Here is a 20,969-nt window from a genome sequence, read left to right on the forward strand (position 1 = left end):
ATAAGTTTTTTTCAATCCTAACATGAAGGATCATCCATAGAAAGATGAATGGTCTTGGTCTTCAAGTCCATTAATTCCTTGGATGCCCTATTGAGACTGACAAAATGTGTCATTAAATAGAAGCCTGATCCAGTTCCAATTAACTTCAGAAAAAAATGGATTGTAATCTGAGCACCAACTGGGGTGATAGGTTCTTCCATATGGGCATTTACCTACTGAGAATTGGATGGATACCAAATTCAGATCACATAGGGCTGGTTACACATCTTCTGATTATCAAGCTGTGCTCAATTTGGAGAAAAAAACACCCTAGTTTTGGAAAGCTTTACATCCTATCACCAATATCTCAAGCCTTCTAATACATTTTCATTTTGATTTAATAGAAGTTGAACTTAAGTTTTATGTTCCAGCATAACATTTTTAATGTCTGAAAAGATATATATTATAAATCCTACTTGCTTCACTTGTCTGCTTTAAAAAGTCAGTGATAACTAAGTATTTTTTTTCAGAAGATTCAGTAGTCCTTATTTTAGAGTTCTGTGTTGGCACAAGGTAAAATGCTTTTACAACGCCTCGCCATTATTACTCACTAAATATCCTTTCTATATTATTATTTCTAAATATTATTTCTATCCACACATAGACGTAACTCATATTGGCACTAATAGGAGTCCCACATGCAAGGCAAGGGTACAGATAATATTTCTGTAATTCTGGGTTTTTTTATGAACATTTTTCAGATTTTTCTGGATAATAATAAAACAGTCAAGAATTCTCACAGAGCAGCAAACAGTACAGCAAGTATTACTACTCGAGTTTCTTATTTAATGAGTTTGTTAAAGCACAGCTTACAAGGTTAGTTGACTGACATGTAACTAATGACAGAATCTATATCACAGATATACTAGTTAATTCTTAAAAAGGCTGCAAATATTTGCCCTCTATAGTAAAGCAACTGACCAACCTTTTTTCAGAGAAGGTTCCACTTCACCTAAACCAAAAGAAAAGAACAAATGTCAGAGAAGACATATCATCATCATAAAAAAAAAAAAATCACGTTTTTTTCTCATGTTGGCTCATTTTAATTAAAAAAAAAAATTCTTTATATGCTAAGTGGCAAGCACTCTATTCTGAGATTTGGGATTTTTCATAACATATCTCTCTTGCCATAGAGGTTTTCCTGGGTCTAGGGTAGATAAATTCAATGTGCAGCAGTAACCAAGGAAACATCCAAATCTGCGTTTGTGCTTCTGAATGTCAACTTGTGACTACAATTTACAATTTGCTTGATTTTATGCACGTTTCCATGTTTTAAGGAAAGGCCCAGCAGTTCCATTTTAGCTCCAAATGATAAAATGTATATGCAGGTTAACAAGGTTGTAAACCTAGCAATGCTTCCAGTGAAATCCAAGGCAAAAAATACTCAATTCCAGTGGAACTGTAGCACTTGATGGTTGCAGTATGTTATTCCACCTCCACGTAGGACATGGAATTTAATGGAGTTGGCCTGAATGACCGTGGTGAGTGTGCACGCTGAGCCGCACTGACCACAGCCCACGGTGGGCAGGGAGTTCCCATGTATTTATTTTTTATGATAAAAAGTGCAGTAAAGCTGCCCACTGCCTTTTCACACTCCTAGCGGATATTGATGAAATTCCACTTGGGCCAAAGGCTGGTAGGAGTGAGGTTTCCAAACACTTAGTGAACATTCAGATCTTGAATTTTTGTATGTCAGGTATTTTATGACCTTTCCTACTTGCATTAACACTTATCCATTCAAGTATTTGAAAGCTTGCGGGTGCTGTGGGAGCTATGAAATGATAAAAATGAACACTGTTCAAATTTTAGCAAGCTCTCCATATTACACCTTTTCTGTTTCTCAGCCATATGAGAGACTGGCTTTCTGTTAGTCCTAATTCATATCTCAGAATAGGATGCCCAGTTCACAGACTCGCATGTAGCAGCCTATCTATTAGTATTCATATATGGTGCTAATATAAAAAGCTCATGCACACATTTAAAAGGTAGAAACTTGATAATATCTCAAGTGTATGAACAAATGGGTAGAAGTCAGTTTCAGTGCATGTTGCTTTTTAATTATATTCTAGTATAACCAAATAGAATATAAAATAAACTACCGTGAAATGAAGATGTCACTCCTACACTCATCGCTTGTCAAAATGACCAATACGATGTGACATGATGATCCACTACTGCTCTGCTCATACCAGGGAACTACTTTTTTTATAACAGAAGGATAGTTATTTCTAAACTTGAAAGGCTGGCAATTTACTTTCATTTATCAGATAATGTCAGATGAAGAATGTTATTATAATGGCAGAACCATAATTTCTAGCAAACTGAATCATTTGCAGTATGCCATCCAAAATCCCCTTAGTTCAGCCAAAATGTTATTTTTTCTTTCCTTTTTTTTGTTTCAATATATTGTCCTGTCATCAATATATCAAATAAAAAAGCTCTAAGTTTCTTGGTCTATCTTGTATATTTACCAGAGTTCTTGAGATTCTTGCTGATTAAAAGAATATAGCTATTGCCATTCTCTGAAGCAATATCCTGACGCATATTTTGGTTGTAGCTTTGAAGTCTTGTATAAATTAGTGCTCTTTACTTCAAGATGTACTAACAGTAATATTTAATTCTGACAGCTTTTCTGTAATGGTACATTAAACATGAGATGAAAGCTAACAAAGAGACCAATTTACTGATTAGAATAGCCAGTAGATGCTTTATTAGCAACAACGTTCACTTTTCATTTTGTTTGACCTTCTTGTCTGTGAGGTTAAAAGCTGAGTAAGCCAACATAATGCATGTAAAACAGCAGTTAGAGCAGTTACAGAAGTCTTTACATTACAAATACCTTCATCACTGTCATCATCATCACTCCATACGATGTCAGACAGTAAAGAAATAAAGCCATAAAGCCAATCAGTGGATTCTTCCAATGCCTCATGAATGATTCTCAGTGGTTCTGTGCTGAGCTTGTTAACAGATCTTCCTGAGTGCAGAGTTTAAAACAAAAGCAGTTTGAAAAAAAAAAAACCAAAACAAAACCTCCTTCAGTGATTAAAGTTAATCTTCATTTTATACAGGACTAATTATACTACCTCCTTTAACAGAAACAAAGATTGTGAATGTAATTTTTATTATTCAAGGGTTTGAGGACAGCCCTCCTTCCTGTGGAAGACCAGTATAAAGTGTATCCTACTGTACTCGCTGTTGGCAGAGTGATTAAGGACCCAGTGGGTAATTTAGTCTGATACTGCGCTCCGAGTTCTGGCTCTTCTTCTGAGGCTTGGCTGGGCAAAGTATAAATATAGATTTGATTCTATCTCATATTCATCCTTTTAGATAATCTCTTCCTTTCACAGCCCAGTTTTTTTCTCTGGCTCAGGTCCTCTGCCTCTTGATGCCTGCTTAGGATTCACTGCCCTCTGTGTCCCACTCCTCATGTCATCTCCCCCTGAGCCCCCTCCTTTACACCAGTCCGGGCTGAGGAAATTGCTGAGCCCTGGCTTAACTATACAGAAAAGTGCCATCATTGCCACGGACTACGTGTAAAGGGTGGGAAGAAGCAAGCTATGTATACTCGGGCCAAAATAAACCTGAGTCCAGGATGAAGGGGAATGTAAATCTAAATTGTGACACAGAGACAGCTACTTTCAAACACGTGTATCTGGTTCTTCTCTCACCACTTTTTTAGAGTTTCTTTCACATACACTTGTGCACCTCTGCATACTTGGCTAGTTCTGGTCTCACTGCTTCTGTAGGCAAGTAAGGTGGCAACCAAGGAAGATGTGCAGTTTAACGTGCTCCACCTTCCTGGGACCGCTGGTGGAAGGGAGGTCCCTGGTCCCCACCGCATCCCCACCCAGGGAGAGCAACCACCAGTGGGTAACACAAGTATTCCCTTAACGGTTTTTCCAGCCGTGATTTCACCAGATTTCTCCCTGCCCTGTTTATGCCGACATAGTATTTCAGAGGAACTTTCCAGCCTCTGACAGAGTGTTTCTTCTGACCTTTCTGTCCAGCAAACTTTTGTGTTCTTGAAATCTGTACCAAACACTGCTTAGGAAGAGGAACAACTCTCATCCCGTCTGTGTTACTGTCCACTGCACTTGAAATGGCAGACTGAACGATTGCCCTATCTTTGTGAAGGTTTCCCACAAATGTAGACAATCGAAGGTAGATCACAAATATGACTTGAGTCGTTGGCCTAGTCTTGTTCCTAGGAGTTTCAATAGAAATATATATACACTGAATTTAACAGTATCAAGATGGGAACCATATCGCTGTTTACCACTATCTTTCTGTATGCAAATATTTTAGCAGGAAGTTAAACACAAGTCTCTTCGAAACTACTTCTGGTTGCAGTGTTCTGACTCACAAGCCAAATCTTAGCAGCAATCAGAAGTAGTCTCACATGGACTTGCAGGTTACAAAAACAGGCAAAGTGCAGGCTTGAAGCAACTTCTTTGATGGCAGCAGTATGAACAGTTATTTTCTAAAAGTGCTGTAATGAAATATACAAGTAACTTTATTTGAAATATAAATGTATCACTAAATAATTCCTTTTATTTCTAATTAATTAATCTGAAACAGAGACGACCAGGCTGATTTTCTATTATTTTGCATCTGCTTATTAATAATGTTGACCAAAGAAATATTTCAGTTAATGTTTTTTTGAAGATTGTATTAGATAGATATATGCTACTGAACAATCAGGCACATTAAATAAATTAATTGTGTGCCACGATGAAATGACACAATTACAAAGAAATATGCATGATCTCTTCATTTAGTGTACTATTGCGTGCACTATTGTATTCAGAAAGATTAAATAGTATAACGGAATATTTACTTTGCTTAGCACAAGGCATTTATTTATTTTCATTGGCCTCACGCACTGAGATGTAGAGATTTTATTTTTTCAACTGATTTTCCGCAACTGCTCTTCTCAAGTGTTTACCAGCAGAATTAATACCTCTATTTAGGCCATTAAAAAGTAAATCTGCAACCCAACCCCTGATGTCATTTGCACTTTCTTCTAAACTAGAGGTGCTAAGGAGTCCAGGTGGACCAACAGAATGGACGTGGCCAGAGGGGTCTTAGCGAAACCGAGGTTTTGATTCACAAGCAGGGATGGTTTAACTTCGGGCAGCTGCCTTGATTTCCACGCTGGGTATCCACCTACCCTTTACCCACCGGTTGCTTAGGGATGGCTCAGCTGCTTTTACAGCCATAGGCTTTTACAGCCTCAGGGACTACAGCTGTAAACTAAACAAGAATTGGTGTCAATTTATTTTAATATACCAGTCTATCAACTAGCAGTTCAAGAACTGCTTCACAGGTAGCAGAGCTGTCCCCCCGGGCAGGCAAGGGAAATGCTCAGAGAAGAGCAAGATCAAGAGCAGAGGAAATTATTCCAACCACCCCAAGGCAAGCCATCTTTGCTGATGAATCAGAGCCCTCAACGTCATATCCTGGTCTTTAATTCATTACATCTTCACAGTGAACTATGAAAAGGGATTAGAAATTGTAAGTGTCCAGAGGCGAAAATCTCTAGTCATGCCTAAACTAACAGGCCCAAGCTGCAAATCCTGTTTAACATAAAAAGTTCAGAGGAATCATTTTGGGGTTATGTAGAGGACACTTTAGTAGTATTTGCACAATTAAATTTTGTATACAAACAGATACTGTGACTTTCACTTGCGGTCTGATGCAGGTGACACAGGCCTGGAAAGTTGTCTCCTTGTGCATAGATATTCTGCTTAACTTCTGTTGTGTTTCCCACATTTTGAAAAAGTAGTGCTAACAGTAATCGTGTGTCCTAGAATGCTTAAGAACACCACACCATGTAAGGTTGAAGTGAAAATTACGACTGATCAAATCCATGCTTTTAGCTCTCCCTACAACTATGACATCGGCAGGTTCTTCCTTAGTAGAACAGAACACACAAGAAAGAAAGGAAATAAAGCAGCTCAGGGGGGAACGAGTAGAGAGGAAGATGTCATTGGCCTCACACACATGCAAAGAAAGGTAACCATTTCCAGAGGATTTGCATACTCTTGCTTCAAGAGTGAAGCTGAGAGAATGCAGGTTTGCATAACAAAGTTTGAGCTTGATATCGTGATGTAGTTTAGATTATTTTTCTTTTCATTTACAGATGTCCAGCAAGGGTACAGTATGATGAATTTTTTTGGAATAGTCTTGGATTCAACACATTCAGACTGGATTAGCTGTTCTCTGCCTGACTTTTCATTTCTTGGCAGACCTTAGAACACAGATTATTTTCAAACTAAGCTCACAATATACTTCTTTTGCTAGAATAAGTTATATAGTATGTAATATATAATTTATAACTGATCTATAACTATAAAGTATAATTAATATATAATATATCATATATCATCTATTGTGCTGGGAGTTGCAGGGGCAAGATCTTGAATTTAAACTGTAAAGAGCCTTTATGAATACAGAGTATTTCTCAGATAGAGACAGGCTGTGAAGTTCTACGTTTTGCTGAACTTGTAAACAGGGACTGAGCCAATCGTTCGTCTTAGATAATGTAGTAGAAAAATACTAAAGGTCTGTCAAAGGAGGAAGGAGGGGAAAGGAAGTGAGTGGTTACTCAGCAGGTTAAGCTCAGGGATGAAACATGCAATTAATATTGAAGAATTTTGTTGACAGTATGTAATTTCATTTAATCACAATTTAAGTTCAGATTATCCTATCTAGCCAAAAGTATCTGAAAGGCAGGTGTTGAACTCCTGATGGTTTCTAGCCTCCCTCAAAAGCCAATGCAGAAAGAGATTGTGACCTTCAGAAGGCAAGTCTCTCGCTTTCCTCTGACATCTTTTTTAGGGTTATATGAATTAATTTCCAAAGATGCCCATCCCTTTCCATTGACTAGGAAGGAAAGGAAGCCTGAAAAATTAGCATGGACATGACACCTTATTTTCATATGACTGAGGTATGTGACATGGATCCTATTAGTGGTGCTGTTTCATATTTAAATCCTTGTCACTTTGGCTAAGCACTTAGATTTGTAACTTTATATTCATAATTAATTCCAGTACAATATACCATTCACTTCGATAAATTACTTGCATTCCAAAACAGCACGGGTACCACCAACAGTGCTCTGCTATAACATTTTGTTTTGTCATGGTCTTTTATTACTGGTACAGTATAAGAGATGGTTTTCCTTTCAGATCTATTTGTGCTGGCACTTTCGCTGCTATGAGAATAATTCACAGCCTTGCCTTTTTTTTTTTTTTTTCAGTGGGAACTTCAAAATTTTAATTCCAGAACTTTCTGGCAAGTGCTGAAATTTGGAAGAGTTAAAGCTGACAGAGCTTTAACAGTGGTTTTTGGAAATAGGAATTGATTAGTCACATAGTATGATTTGTTGTATTGCCTCAAGCAAATTTGGTTATGTTTCATGGTCTGTGTCATTTATTCATGTGAAGTGCACAACAAAAAGTGACTAATTGATTTATCTGTGCAAATCACTTCAGTCATTATTCCAGTCTTAATAACTCTGCCAGGAATGTAGTCTCCTATCAATCTTTTTTGCTTGTCAAATAGTTAAATATATACTCAGAGTGTAACCTATTTTAAAGTGTTTTTTTTTTTTTTTAATGAATTGCAGTGAATTACTTAATAATTGTTGGATTTTCATCAATTACATATTTTGACTCCAGTGAATTGAATGCAATTAAATTACAAATGATGGTAATTATCTGGTGTAAAGATTGATCTATGAGATATAATCTAATTCATTGATACTGACAAGGTACAGCTGATGAAGACAGAGAATTTCTGTCATGTTTGATAAAATACAAAAGCCTAACACTAGTTTGTGATAAAAAAAATTATCCTAGCTTTAGTAAAATATTCTCTTATGAATATAGACACCTGTATTTTAATTTGAAAGTTTATATATTTTTAAGGTTTCTTCTTATTAGTAGTAGTTTGTTCCTACTCGGTGGTCTTCTGAAGAGTAGTGTTTAACATAGAAAACTCAATACACACATAAAGTCTTCCATTGTTAATATTCCAGTTTATCAGCATACGTGTCCTTAGGTCTTATCTTCCTTATTTCATAGACTGACATTCTTGTCATGCTTACAGCATTAAGCTTCAGGACAAACTCTGGTGGGTATTATTGAATCATAAGTATAAAAATAATTTAATTTTGAATTATAAGTATATTGAATTATAAGTATAAAAACAATGCCAAAGAAAACTCAGACTCAACATTACCCAGTAATTTCCATTTTATAGGTACGTAAATTGTAAATATGAAGACAACAGTCTGTAGAATAAAACTTCTCTGCCTCTTTCTCATATCAGCCTTAGCTAATTATATTGAGATCAAGCCCATAGAGAAAACCTCACCTGAAAGTGGACAAAAGCATTTTACCCAAAATGTGAACAAAGTAGTTATAACTAGGATCTACTTGGTGAAATTTAGAAAGAAATTCACAAAGCGTCACAAAGTATCAATTTCAGGTACTTTTGCTATAGCCATACACAGGGACAGCAATGTAGGTTTAAGATGGGCTTCACGTGGAATTTATGTGAATTGATTTGATATCAGCTGAAAGGCTTCTGATTTGATGGACCAGACCCTAATTAGGTGGTGTCTTGTGAAAGAGCCAGACATTTTATCCGAAATAATTCGAAGCTGTACTTTTTTCCTCATTCTAAGGAGTCAATTCTCTAAGAACACAGATCTTAAAACAGATCTTAACTTCTGATGAAAAAGGCAGAGCTGTTAAATAATTGCACGATGGCGTTTTTAAAGGCCATTTACGAGGGTAAAATGAGTAGCCCCCAGCTCGCCACCATTTCCTGGGAATCTCTAACCGAGGGCGTCTCTCAGCTGACGGATCTATTTCAAGCACGATGTGAAAAAAAAATCAGGAGGAGGCTATTGCAATGAATTTTGCGGTCCTGGGCCAGCGTTGGGGTTAGGGGGGAAGCGGTGCTGCCGCGTCCTGGCACTCTGCTGGCGCCCATGCTGTGTTAGCGCAGACCAGGCGCCCGCGCGGATTCGGAACACTGCAGGCAGAACGTCTTTACCGGGTGGTAAACAGGGATCATCGCAATGTTGGGAATAGGAGGCTAGAGCGGATGGCAACAGGATGAACCCCAGAAAGGCCAACAAAAAAAAAAAAAGGAAGAAACACGGTTAGCGATAACGAACATCCTCAGCTGGCGCTTGGCTAAAGGAAGCAGTCAAGGAAGGGAGCCAGGAGCTATTTAATCTCTGTGGGGCTGCTGTTATGAAGCAGAAATTGGAGTTCATTAAGAAGAAAAACAATACGCTGTAGGTGTGAGATAATACAGTACGAATCAGAGCAATGTAAAAACATGGTTAAATATAGGCACAGGTATTTTCACAAGTTGCAAACATATTCTATTGCTGAAAAGAATACATTACGTATAGCTGATCCTAGTTGAATTATTTCAATTTCTTCAACAGCAAATAACCAAAGAATTACATTACTGCAATTGTTACTGAAATGAATTACTGGTTTTGTTTGTTTAAAATTAGAAATTTCACAGATACCATTATGGGCTGGAAATTTGGTTTGTGTTTTGTATCCCATGAAGTGCATTTAAGCATGCAAGACTTATTTGTCTTCTTAGATCCTTCCCTATTCGAGTCCGTTTCTGAAATTTCATATTTTCAACTTCATGACCTCATGAGGTTTGATCTCTCACAATTTATCATCTTGTATATGCTAGACCATTTGGGATGAACACAGTACTCGCAGCGCTGCAGTACTTCATAGACTGTCATTCTTTCCAGTATAAACTCATTTTCTAGGGGTTTATAACTCAGCTGTGAGATTTGCTGCAGAATGAAACATGGGAAAGAGAATGTCATCTAGGCAGCCCTTCTTTAAACTGGAATTGGGTTTAAATCCCCTTAATTGTTTTTATCATTGTGGAAGACAGTGAAAAAAAGGTGTTTTGTAGGTTTTGGGTACATTAGTGGAAGTCCCATATAATTCAATTAAGAATTTAATGAAGAGCTTTGAAATGGGTAAACTGTTTACTCGTGCTCTGGATTGACACCTGTAAAGACAGTAAAAATTGTGTTTCAAAAGACTGTAGCACTATTTTGATAAGTTCCAAGGTGAGCACAGTGAGGACCAACACCTTTTTTGTTTACATCCTGCTCCTTTGTTCTGTGGGAGATTTGTCTAGGGTTTTGCATGTATGGAAAAACTTTTACCAGTTATTTCCACTTGGTGACCCTGTGAAACACCTCTTGAACCAAGAGACAAAATTTTGTTCCATTAAGTTTGCTGGTGCTTTAAACTAAGCCAGAAGTTCATTCTTCTTCCTGAATAAGTTCAAAGGTATTATCAGTTTTAATACTGAAGGATATACAGTTATAAAACACAAGAGTAAATATAGGTACACTCTTCTTTTTGCAATTCTTAAAAGTTTCCTGTGAACACGAGCTCATCACAATGACTACAGTGTGATGACATTCCACTAGAAAAATGGAGGTATATATTCCTAATAATGATTGCCTTACAAAAAAAACCAACCAAACAAAAAATCCCCAAACCAAACCAAAAACCCCCAGTAGAATAGCTGTATTTTGCTGACTTCCACTTCTTTTAATGATGAAACAAACATTCTGCACCTAACAGGTTTTGCACCTTACAGGTTTGTCATGCAGGAGACTGGGGAAAAAAATGTCCATGTGTCGATTATAGAACAAGTTGTTTGGAGTCCTGTTCTTTACCTTCATGTGGGTTTTTTGGCCAAAATACAGATGTTCATGTGAATATATGTTTCCTAATTTTTTGTTTGTTTGTTTTCCTCTACTGCACATGTTAATAGGTCTATCTGTTATGTTAACTGACACATTAATAGGTATAACCCCAGAACAATTTGGCCAGATATTTTCCCATTAACTTAAAAAGAAAACAAACAAACATTAAAGAAACATCTGACTGGAATCCCTGCTGCTTCTTGTGGAGCTGGGAGCTCGGTGCCTCCATGCCCTGTGAAGTCCTCATTCCTGTCATTGACAGGCATTACCTCCACAGAGATCTGCCTTTGCTGCAGGTCTCTCAAAAGCCTCTCTATGGTTGAGCAAAATGAATTATCCACAACAAAAAGCCTGCTCTTTTTTCTTTTATTGAAGCAGTCACGATAAAATGGCAAGCTCATCGTGCTGTGTGTTTGTTCTATATTTTCACTTAGATTATTTTTCGGATAGTTTTGGATTTCATAGATTTGGTGAGGTTTCATTAGGTTTGATTTACTCTGGCCTTTAGGTGACTGGCTAAATCACTATCAATTTACTCTGAATATTGAACACTCTGGATCTGAAATTAGGGTGGTGTTAATTAGCTGTAATTGGTCACAGAGATGGCAGGGAATTCTGAACACTTTATTAGCCCATTAGTAAACGTGGATTCCTGGGCAATCAATCTTTAGGACTAAAATAATCTTAAATTATTTAGTTACATTTACCAATTAAAATATATAATCCAGTTATGTGTACAAGAAATGCATGAAATACATTCATGAATTATGAAGCCAATTAACAAGGTGTATTTTCTAACAGAAAGGATGGTAGCAATAACAAACTGTTGCAAAGCACACATCAAACCACAACGAATCTTTTTCTGCATTTCTGAAAATACTGAGAATGTACAAGAGATCTTCCAATGCAGTATGCTACTTACTGCATATTCATACATGCTACGTACTGCATGAGATTCGTAGTTTCTTATCTCAGGCTTTTGTAATGCATGTCACCTCCATGCCATGTTAGAAATATTTCAGTCATGTTTATAGTTGTACAACACAACATGATAGGAATGCAAGCTTTCATTTCTTTCCTCAAAGGAATGAGCACAACACACTAAAGCAAAACACTGCAAAATTTCATTTCCTTCTTCTGGGTAGATAGAACAGGGGTGAATTTTTCAGCACTGATCTAATTCTTGTCTCATGCTTTCCTCAAAATCTACTGCCAAAGCTGACTTGCAGATCCCATCTCTGTTCTTCCCCCCGAACAAACTACACGTAACCACCAGGGAGGCACAGCTTTACACCTGCAACCCATAACACAGGGTCCTCCTGCAACATTTTATATCACAATCGGCACCGCCTGAATACTACAGACTACTATAGAATTTACAGTAATCATGTTCTGGATGTGTAAAATAACACAAAATATATCTTAAATCTTTCTGTGAGTGGAGCTTGAATTCATGTAATCTAACTTCAGCTACCTACAACCTAAGTGTTATCCTCCCTCAGTTCTAAAGGCTCCTTTTCAAGTACTGAATAAAGAGGGCCCACCCAAAAGCAATTTAACGCATCTGTTTTAGGATGAAACCAAACACCTCATTTTCATATAGTTACTTCTGGGACAAATTTCATCTTATATAAATTGTCAAAATTCCCAAACTTGACAGTTTACTTCTAAAAGAACATGAAGCCGTAGTAATCAAGAAGCAAAATCTATGGGGTGGCACTCTAATCATAGAGGCAATGTGAAGTTTACACTGATAAATTAAAAGAATGCATAGGAGCTAAAATACATATACCACTACTTTATGTCTTTTTGGAGTTATTTGCCTTTAAGATAATGAGAGTAAAATTGTTAATTGTTGAAATAAGAGAACAATGCCTGAGTTCAAGTCTAAAATACTTCCAACTCTCCTGATGTGTTGTCTTTCTACTGAACTCCATGAATCTCTGTATAATCTAGGTAACTCATAATTTAGGGCATTCCACTCCCTGCATTAGCAGCTCTGTAGAGTAATCAGGAGGACAAAATCCGTGTCCGTTCCTCAGCCACAGTTTCCAGCCTGCTTTTCCTATGTCAACCCTCTCCTCTTTTCTGCCGCAGTCGGTCCTGTGCAGCACCGTCCCTGCCAGCAGCTCTGCGATGGGGACGGTCGTTTCTGGCACAGAAACGTCGGGGAAGTCTCTGGTGGGAGCCCGTAGGTCAGAGTCCTTTGTCATCTTTGTAACTGTCCTTCAAAAAGCTGCAGGCTGCTCCTAGGTCAGCCCGCAGTTTCCTCTTCTCTAGACTAATCGAGTTCAGCTCGCTCAGCTGGCCTCATTCGTATGCTGTGCATACTTTCCAAACTTGAACTTCATGGAACTTCAGGTAAAGAAATGGGAAAGAAATTGAATGCACTGACTTATGAAAGGCAAGTGTTATTTAAGGAAAAATACACTGAATATTCTGTGTTTTATAGATTAAAAAATATACAGCTGAACACAGTTTCCTTGGCATCTTTCATTTACATTTGAAAACTAGGAAATTAATTTTAATCATGCTTGCAAAAATAAACTTACAGTCCTGCAAATAACTATTCCCTTTTTCTATGCAGGTCTTGTTCAAAGAACAGTGTCAAACCCAAGAGAAAACATCACTGGGTTTTAGATTTAAAGGAGTGACTTAAAAATATGCTCCAAATTCTACTTTCGCTACGAAAAGACAGCATTCCCTCCACTGGAGGCAAAGGGCCAAACTGTCAGAGGGTGAAAATCATTCTAGTATCAATAACGCCAGCCAGGTGGTCCTATGTGAAATCTTCAGCTATTTCCATGGAATTTTTATAAATCCGTGGGTTTGACCAGGAAAAATCAGACTGAGTAGGAACTCAGGAGTTGAAACCCAAGGGTCACGATAAGAGCTATGTAGCCATTGTTATATTTATGTAAATACAGAAAAAAGTCTAATAAATCTTGGTCTGAAGGAGCACAGCACTTCCTTCTCTTAACATTTGACCACTGAGACCCAGTTTAAATGCTGCCTTAATTAATCACTTAGGAACAGATATATCTTTGGGAAGGAAATGAAACGAACTCATGAACTCAAAATACTAAAGTATCCTCTCTCAAAGATCTCCACAAAATATGAACGCACCCTGCAGATTAAATTTTACATTATTTTATTTCTACAGCCTGGTCTGAAAATGTCAGTTTCCATCAACACTTGGGGGATTTAAGCTCATTTAACCAATACAACATGAACATCAGATTTCCATCTGCTTAGAAAGTTTCCTTCAGTCTCCAGTATGAATACAGATCCTCATTGCTTAGCATTACCCTGCCTAGGAAGCATATCGAGCACGCATGAGCTGACAGCCAGTTCAGGAATTGCTTTGTTTAAGAGTTTAGTCTGAGTTATGCCCTGGTTCTTGGCTGCTCATTGAAAACATATAAGGAACTTGACTGACTGATTGATGGTTAATACGGAAAATTAAAAGCAGAATATGGTGGTTTCCCTCTCTTGGTTTATATCTATGTTACAGCACTAAGCGTGTGGTGTCCAAACTAAAATCTGGTGCCTGTTTTGGAAGGATCGCTCAAATGTAACTTGATGTTTTGCTGGGACTCAAGTGATTTCCTTCTGAAAACAAAGACAGGTGAGAAGCAGCAAATTTAAGAGAGGTTTGTAATATATTTTCTCCACATTTCAAGCTTCTGTGTCATCCATTGATCAAGGACTGATTGGTTTCTTTCAAGATCTATGTCTCAAAAGCTTTTTAAGTAAATCTTGAGGTCAATATTGATATATAGCAGGACGAAAATCTATGGATTTATCAGTAAACTAATAAAGTCAAGGAAATTAACTTTGAAACATCGACTCAATTTGTTTTGAATTAAAAGGCTGAAGTCTGAATTTCAATTCCTAGTTAATTAATGTGACAGATGTGATAACTTTAGAGCTGGAGTTCTTATTTAAGAAAGAAAAGGACCCTAATCATTTGTTTTCTGTTTCACATACATGTTCCCCAGTCATTACAGGCTGTTTACCTCACAAAAGTTTTAGTGCACCCTTTACAAACATAAATAGTCAGTTTATCTTATTTTTCATTATATATCATTGCCAGTTACAAGGCATAAAAATCAAGTAGCAGTGAGGTAATTTCCATTCCCCATTCCTTTCTTCCTGTTCCTCAGCCACGATCACACTCCTTGTACCACCCACTTCATTTTTATCTTTGCCCTCAGTAACCAATATGTTCCCCAAAACTTGATGTTGTTCAGTCAGTTTGCTAAGTCTTAAACTAGGCTGGAATTATTGCCTTCTTGAAGACAAGGGTGTGACTTAGCTAATATTAAGAATCTGGTCCTCTGTGCTTATGTGTTTTGAAGATGATTGTAGGGTTAGCATGTTTAGAAATGATCCTTTGCCTTTTTCTTGTCATTGAACTATGTAAGCAGGTGTCAGAATACTCAAGGCAACTATGAAAGACTTTAAAATATATTTCAGAAAATGTGCATTAATGATTAATTTTATTTTTCTTGAAATAATTTTATAAAGAAATTGCAAAACAGAAATCTGACCATCCATGCTTATATATATATTATATTACTGTCAACATACACATTTTCCAGGATGAGGATGGGCTGCAAAATGGAGAGATTTAAATTATAAAGATGTATGAAGTGTAAACTAATATGTTCTGACATTTCTCACAATATCTCCTCTCTTGGTAAACTCAGCAGAGACACTGTGCTGCCTCCAAGAAGGTGAGAGACATGCATATTTACACAATACACACTCCCTAATAAATTTTTAAATTTTAATATACAAGACGTCAAACAGAATATGCTGAATTTTACCTGCAAAGGCTTTGTAATCCACCAAGTCAAACATTACAATAGCTACTGCTGACCAGGTAACAATCAGAGCAACAACAAGAAGCCATGCTGCTGGTGAGCTGAACGTTGTCACGAGGTCTTCTGTAACCGATTTCTTGCCCACTTTCATGGATGAGGAGGGAACGGATCCGTTCTTACCATTTATTATTGTCGTGGTTGTAGACATACGTCCTAGGCAAATAGGGAAAGCAGAGGAAGCAGAATGTAACACTTGGAGCTTAAAAATCAAGAATATGAGTGTCTTTTTGAAATTGCTCTGTAATCAGAATATTTAAAATAAATATAAATATTGCATTATTAAAGACAGGCTCTTGTGCTTTCTGGAAGGATTTTTTCCTGAACTGGGGCCACTTTCAGCAAAGTTAATTTGGGAGCAAACATGGTGAAATAGCCATGACCAGCCTTTTTGATTATAATATGACATTTTTTAGTCTGCCATGAATAGCTACAGACCTAGGAGAGTGATTGATGAAAGCATAAAATATTATTACTCTCCAAAGGACAGTCTTGTTACAGGCTGTAGGCCAGATTCTCAGGTGATGTGATTAAGTGTACTTCCATCGACTGTAATGGAGCTAATGTGTCTATGCCACTCGAGGTTTGGCTGGAATTCTGCTGTCAAGGACACCTATCAGTGGCAATAGGAACGTATATACTCCATTTCATCTAACAGAAACACAATTGATTTACATGTCCAGTACCCTTACAAGTTGCGAAGAGGCTTGTAGCTGATTTTTAAATACCTTTCTTTGTGGCATTTTTCACTTAATGAAATAATCTCCTAAAAACCAAGAGCTACAGTGCCAGAGCAGACTTAATTCCAGAAAGCATAGGTCTGGTACTAGAAAGCTGGTACAAAGGTGAGTTGTACATTAGCTAAGTAAACAGTAGACACACATTAACTGTTTAATGGACAGTTAACAGCAGTGACTTAATCTACTTCTTCCTAGGGTATTAAGAAATGTTAATTCTGGACATAAACCAAAACTATGGTTACTGAAACCTGACCACATTGGAAAGTGCTCAAATTACTCTTCTTTGCAAAAGAAAGTGATAACCTAAACAATCTTGGTTGGTATTTATTTTGCAGTATATACAATAACAATAGTCAAAATATTCATAACTCCACAGTCAAAACCAGTAGAAGAGCACAGTACCTCCACTTAGTTTACAATATTTGCTTGTATGCTACTGTTCAAATATTCAAAGACATGTTATATATGTTCCTGGTTTGGTTGATGATACCAACTCTCCTAAATTAACGTCGGTGATTTCAGGGACCCTTGCCCACACAGAGGTCTGAAATTTCAAGGAATCAGGTGATGCCTGGTTTGCTCATACCTTTGCTTCTCACCCTGAGATCACCTATCTTCTGTCACAACTGATACCATCTATAAAGCTGATAATTTTCTAGGATGACAGGGGCAAAGAAAGTGGCAGAGCTGCTCTATATACAAAGATAAACAGATCTAGTTTCACTTTTCACATAGAAAACGGTAAATATGCATTTGGAAACTATCACTAGAGCTAAGGTACAAGGCTGTTGAAGATTTTCAGATATTTGCCATCACAATATGTATGTAGCCTCTATTTGAGAATCACTATATTGATATTCTTAAAGGAATAAGTGAAGAAAGGATTAGATCCTTGATGTTACCCATAGGCACATGTGTTTATCCCTAAAAAAAAAAAATAAAAATGAGATGGCATAACTAGACTTCCAACCCTTCTACTAATAAATAATGGTTTTGTTCCTTTTTCTGTAGAAAGTGAGAACAATACTCTAAAGTGATACTGAAATTACCTTTATGGATCTCACATGTATCTGGGAAGGACAATTTTGGTATTAGAGGTTCCCTAACTCTTAATCTATCATATCGGTAGAGTGTTCTACTATTCTACATTTCTTCTGTTTATTATGTAGTGCATTGCATTTGCGTGTACTTCCTTTAGCGCAACCTTTTAAGCTTGGTTCTGCACAAGCATCCCGACACCGATCAGTGCCTTGCTTCAAGCCCCGGAAAGCTGTTCTGCTACACAGCAGTGTTGTGTAAGCAGAACAAGATTGGCATATTACATGTTTTTTGTTGCTTATTTGAAATTTAGTCTTATTTATAGAATGTTTATTCTGCTTATGAATAATGTCTATCTACTAGGATAGGATTTATACACTTTTAAAAAAAATATTATAAAGCCATCACTGCTTCCCTTTCTCCAAACATAAATTTTAGATCAAACATTTCACAGTAGGAAGAAAAATCTGCCAAGTGACAACTAGCAATAAACATCAGCTTCCTAAAGTCAAATTCAAAATCAATAGCATTTTGTTATCCTACTGCATACAAAATGCGAGTAATTGGTGTATGCAACAGGTCATAAATGACACATTATGCATTTTTTTCCCTTGGGGATATCAGTCAGAGTTTATGATGTGTAAGAGAGAATGGAAAGGTACTGTCTCATCTTGACAAATCTGATTAGTACCACAGCCTATCTCCAAGGACATACTAATGACAGATATTTGCACAGTTATAATACAAGCAATTAAAACTCTATGCATGTATATAGATATAGGTTTATACGTATAATTACCATTCAAAGGATCATTCCTCTAGGTCTGTTGCTATATAAAAATAGTTTCTTCCTATTTACTATACATAACTTTTCAAATTCAGACTGCTATGTGCCACCTTTGGTGAAAGAAATAATTTCCCACAATTTATCAATCTGAGCAATGCTGCAGAGATGAAGTTCAAGTTTGCTAGAAGGTTATCTGTTGCATGCTTTTGGCTACTGATATAGCCACGTCAGATTTCCCCTTAAAAACTCAGGATGTTATACAATAAAATCACCACCGTTACATTCACACATTGAAGTGGGAGTGAACAGCTATTGACTCAAATCTGACTGGAAGTCAAGCTAAGAAAAATGCTGTTATACTGCTAGATTTTCCTGATGAGGGTGCTTACAGTATGATTCAGGTACCTAAGAAAGGTCTCTGGCGTTGTTATAGCTGTTTTATGATATCAAAGATATCCTCACAGGAGTGGCAGGCATCATCTACAGGACAGTGACTTCTGAACTGCCTGGAAGAATCCAGACAGGGTCTCCTAACCACTGAACACAGAAAATGGATGTTTGTGTCCCTAGATACTAATATAAACAGAATTGGCTGGAGGAGTTTATCTGAGGACTCCTGAGGAAGACATTGTTTGCTGCTACATATTCTCAGGTAGGGTGGATTGTATATCGATACCATCGGAATTTCATGACTCCAAAAAGAAGAGGCAATAACACCAAGGTGATTGCCCTCCCTCCTGTAACTACTCTCTTGTTGCAGTACCCATGGTGCTACCCTGATGCTTTTCTCTGCCTGTTCCTTGCTTTGCCGTGCTGAGGTGCTGTGTGCATTTTTGTCCATCTCCTACCGGTTCTAACCTCCTCCCCAAACCTGCAGTGATGCCATTTACACTGCTAGACCAGTAGAGAAAGAGGGGACCTGCACATGGGCAATGTTCCGTCAGACCAGCCAGCAGCAATTCTCCTTTTTCTCAGAAAAGTGCCAAAGTGAAGTGGAGCTTCTGCCCAAGAGGTCAGTGGGGCTTCAGGTGCCCAGTGGGGGGATGAGAAAGACAGGCGTTTTTGTTGCTTTGAAATCACCTGATGGACCCTATTGAGTTTTACTTTTACAACTGACAGGGATCATTCAGCAACAGGTCAAAATCAGATCCCTGCACTTCTCCAGACATCCTTGCCACCCCCTGTATAATACACATTTTCTGTCCCAAGGCAAATTTCACTGTCTGTATTACAGCCCACCAGAATCCAGGTCGGTTTACTTTAGATGAAGTCTGCAGTGGATCAGGAGATTCATGAGCAGATCAGTTGTCCCTGCTTTGGGGGAGGCAACATCTGTCACAGGAGTGGAGGGTGCAGATGAAGGCTGTTACAATTTCAGCCATCCAATTTTAATCCACCATCACATGTCTGCTAGAGCCTCCTGGCACTTTGGGTTGTGATTGCTATTGATTTTCAATGAGGATGGGAACTTTAAAAAGTTATATATACATTTCTATAAAAAGATTACTCCGGGGATATATACCTCTGACTCCACATCACAATTTTTCATGCACACAGAAGTTCACAGACCCCATCAGGTCACAAATGTCACCTTTACATCAACAGATTGATTTGCTAAATTCCAAACAGCTAAAACTCTGAGATTCTTACTATTCCTCTGGTTTCAGAATTGTCACTTAAGATACAATCTGAAGAGCCATAAGGTCTTGTAAGTATAAATAAACCTTGACAATTGCTGACAACTTTGAGGAGAGCACCGTGCGACTTTCAGAGTCCAGAGTGAGCTTGTAGTCCTGGCAGCTTAGATACAATACCCTTTATATTTGTAAGCTAAGCTCTCCTTAAGGCATAATAAGCATAGGAGTCCGTGGTTAAGGATGGACACTTGATTTTACAGTTCAGCTGCTATACCTTCCGCTACCCCAGAAGAAAAACAAAACAAAACAAAAAACCCAAACTGAAACAAAAAAAATCCCCACTCCATTCAGACTCATTCAAATGTAAAATAGCAATTTTCTGTATCTATGTTATTTCATAGTTATTTTATGTATAACAGTCCTTGTTCTGCCAAGCGCACAAAAAAAAAAAATCAACTAAAATATTTAATGTTCAATGCCTTTTTAAGGCTGAGCATATTAAAAGTAGAGGGCTAGTCACGCTACTGAAAAAAAGAGGTTGTTCCCTTTTAAATAATAATATTGTTGCTAGGGCAATTCAGTTGGGATGTGAGAAGCCTCAGTGCAGTCTGCTCTAAATGAAAGAGCTGGTAGATTTTGACTTGTCTATTCCACTCCCCAGATGAACACTCCAATAAATAGGCTATAGAGTATTCTGGATTCAGGTCATTAATGGCTCCTGTTCAACCTATTCCACTTCACTTGGAATATTTAAATACTAATTAAGGGAGCAGAAAAGAGAAAGAATGACTGTATAAATTGACACTGTACGTTAAGCACCGGCTCGAGCCTTGGGCTTTAACCTGGTGACCTTATCAATCCACCACTGTTGTGACCAGGCAGGCAGAGTCTCAGCCTGTGGTAAGGAGGGAACCACAGGGAGGAGAGGACAAGGGATTAGAACCCTTCACTGAAGGACTGGGCAATGGATATATGATAATCTGCTGCATTTTTTCAGGCCCAGCACATCACCCTTAGTGATTCCACAGACCTTTGCAGCTCTCACAGTAATCACTCTTT

At 37.7% G+C, this 20,969-nt stretch overlaps 1 protein-coding gene across 9 annotated transcripts in view; it reads right to left on the bottom strand.

Annotated features, from left to right (window-relative positions):
• The window catches only part of TRDN (triadin), a 239,720-nt gene that overhangs the window by 185,745 nt on the left and 33,006 nt on the right, over positions 1-20,969 (bottom strand). For 8 of the 9 annotated variants that reach the window (XM_075046871.1, XM_075046868.1, XM_075046869.1 and 5 more), the window contains 4 exons: positions 15,655-15,864; positions 9,109-9,150; positions 2,879-3,016; positions 965-991 (listed from right to left, as the gene is read on the bottom strand). In XM_075046871.1, the coding sequence (XP_074902972.1) occupies positions 965-991; positions 2,879-3,016; positions 9,109-9,150; positions 15,655-15,859 (412 nt within the window). In that variant the 5' untranslated portion in view covers positions 15,860-15,864. The remainder of the gene's footprint in view (positions 1-964; positions 992-2,878; positions 3,017-9,108; positions 9,151-15,654; positions 15,865-20,969) is intronic. The other variant, XM_075046863.1, reaches the window with a different exon arrangement.

This window comes from Buteo buteo, chromosome 15 (assembly GCF_964188355.1).
Source record: "Buteo buteo chromosome 15, bButBut1.hap1.1, whole genome shotgun sequence".
NCBI classification, from domain to species: Eukaryota; Metazoa; Chordata; class Aves; order Accipitriformes; family Accipitridae; genus Buteo; species Buteo buteo.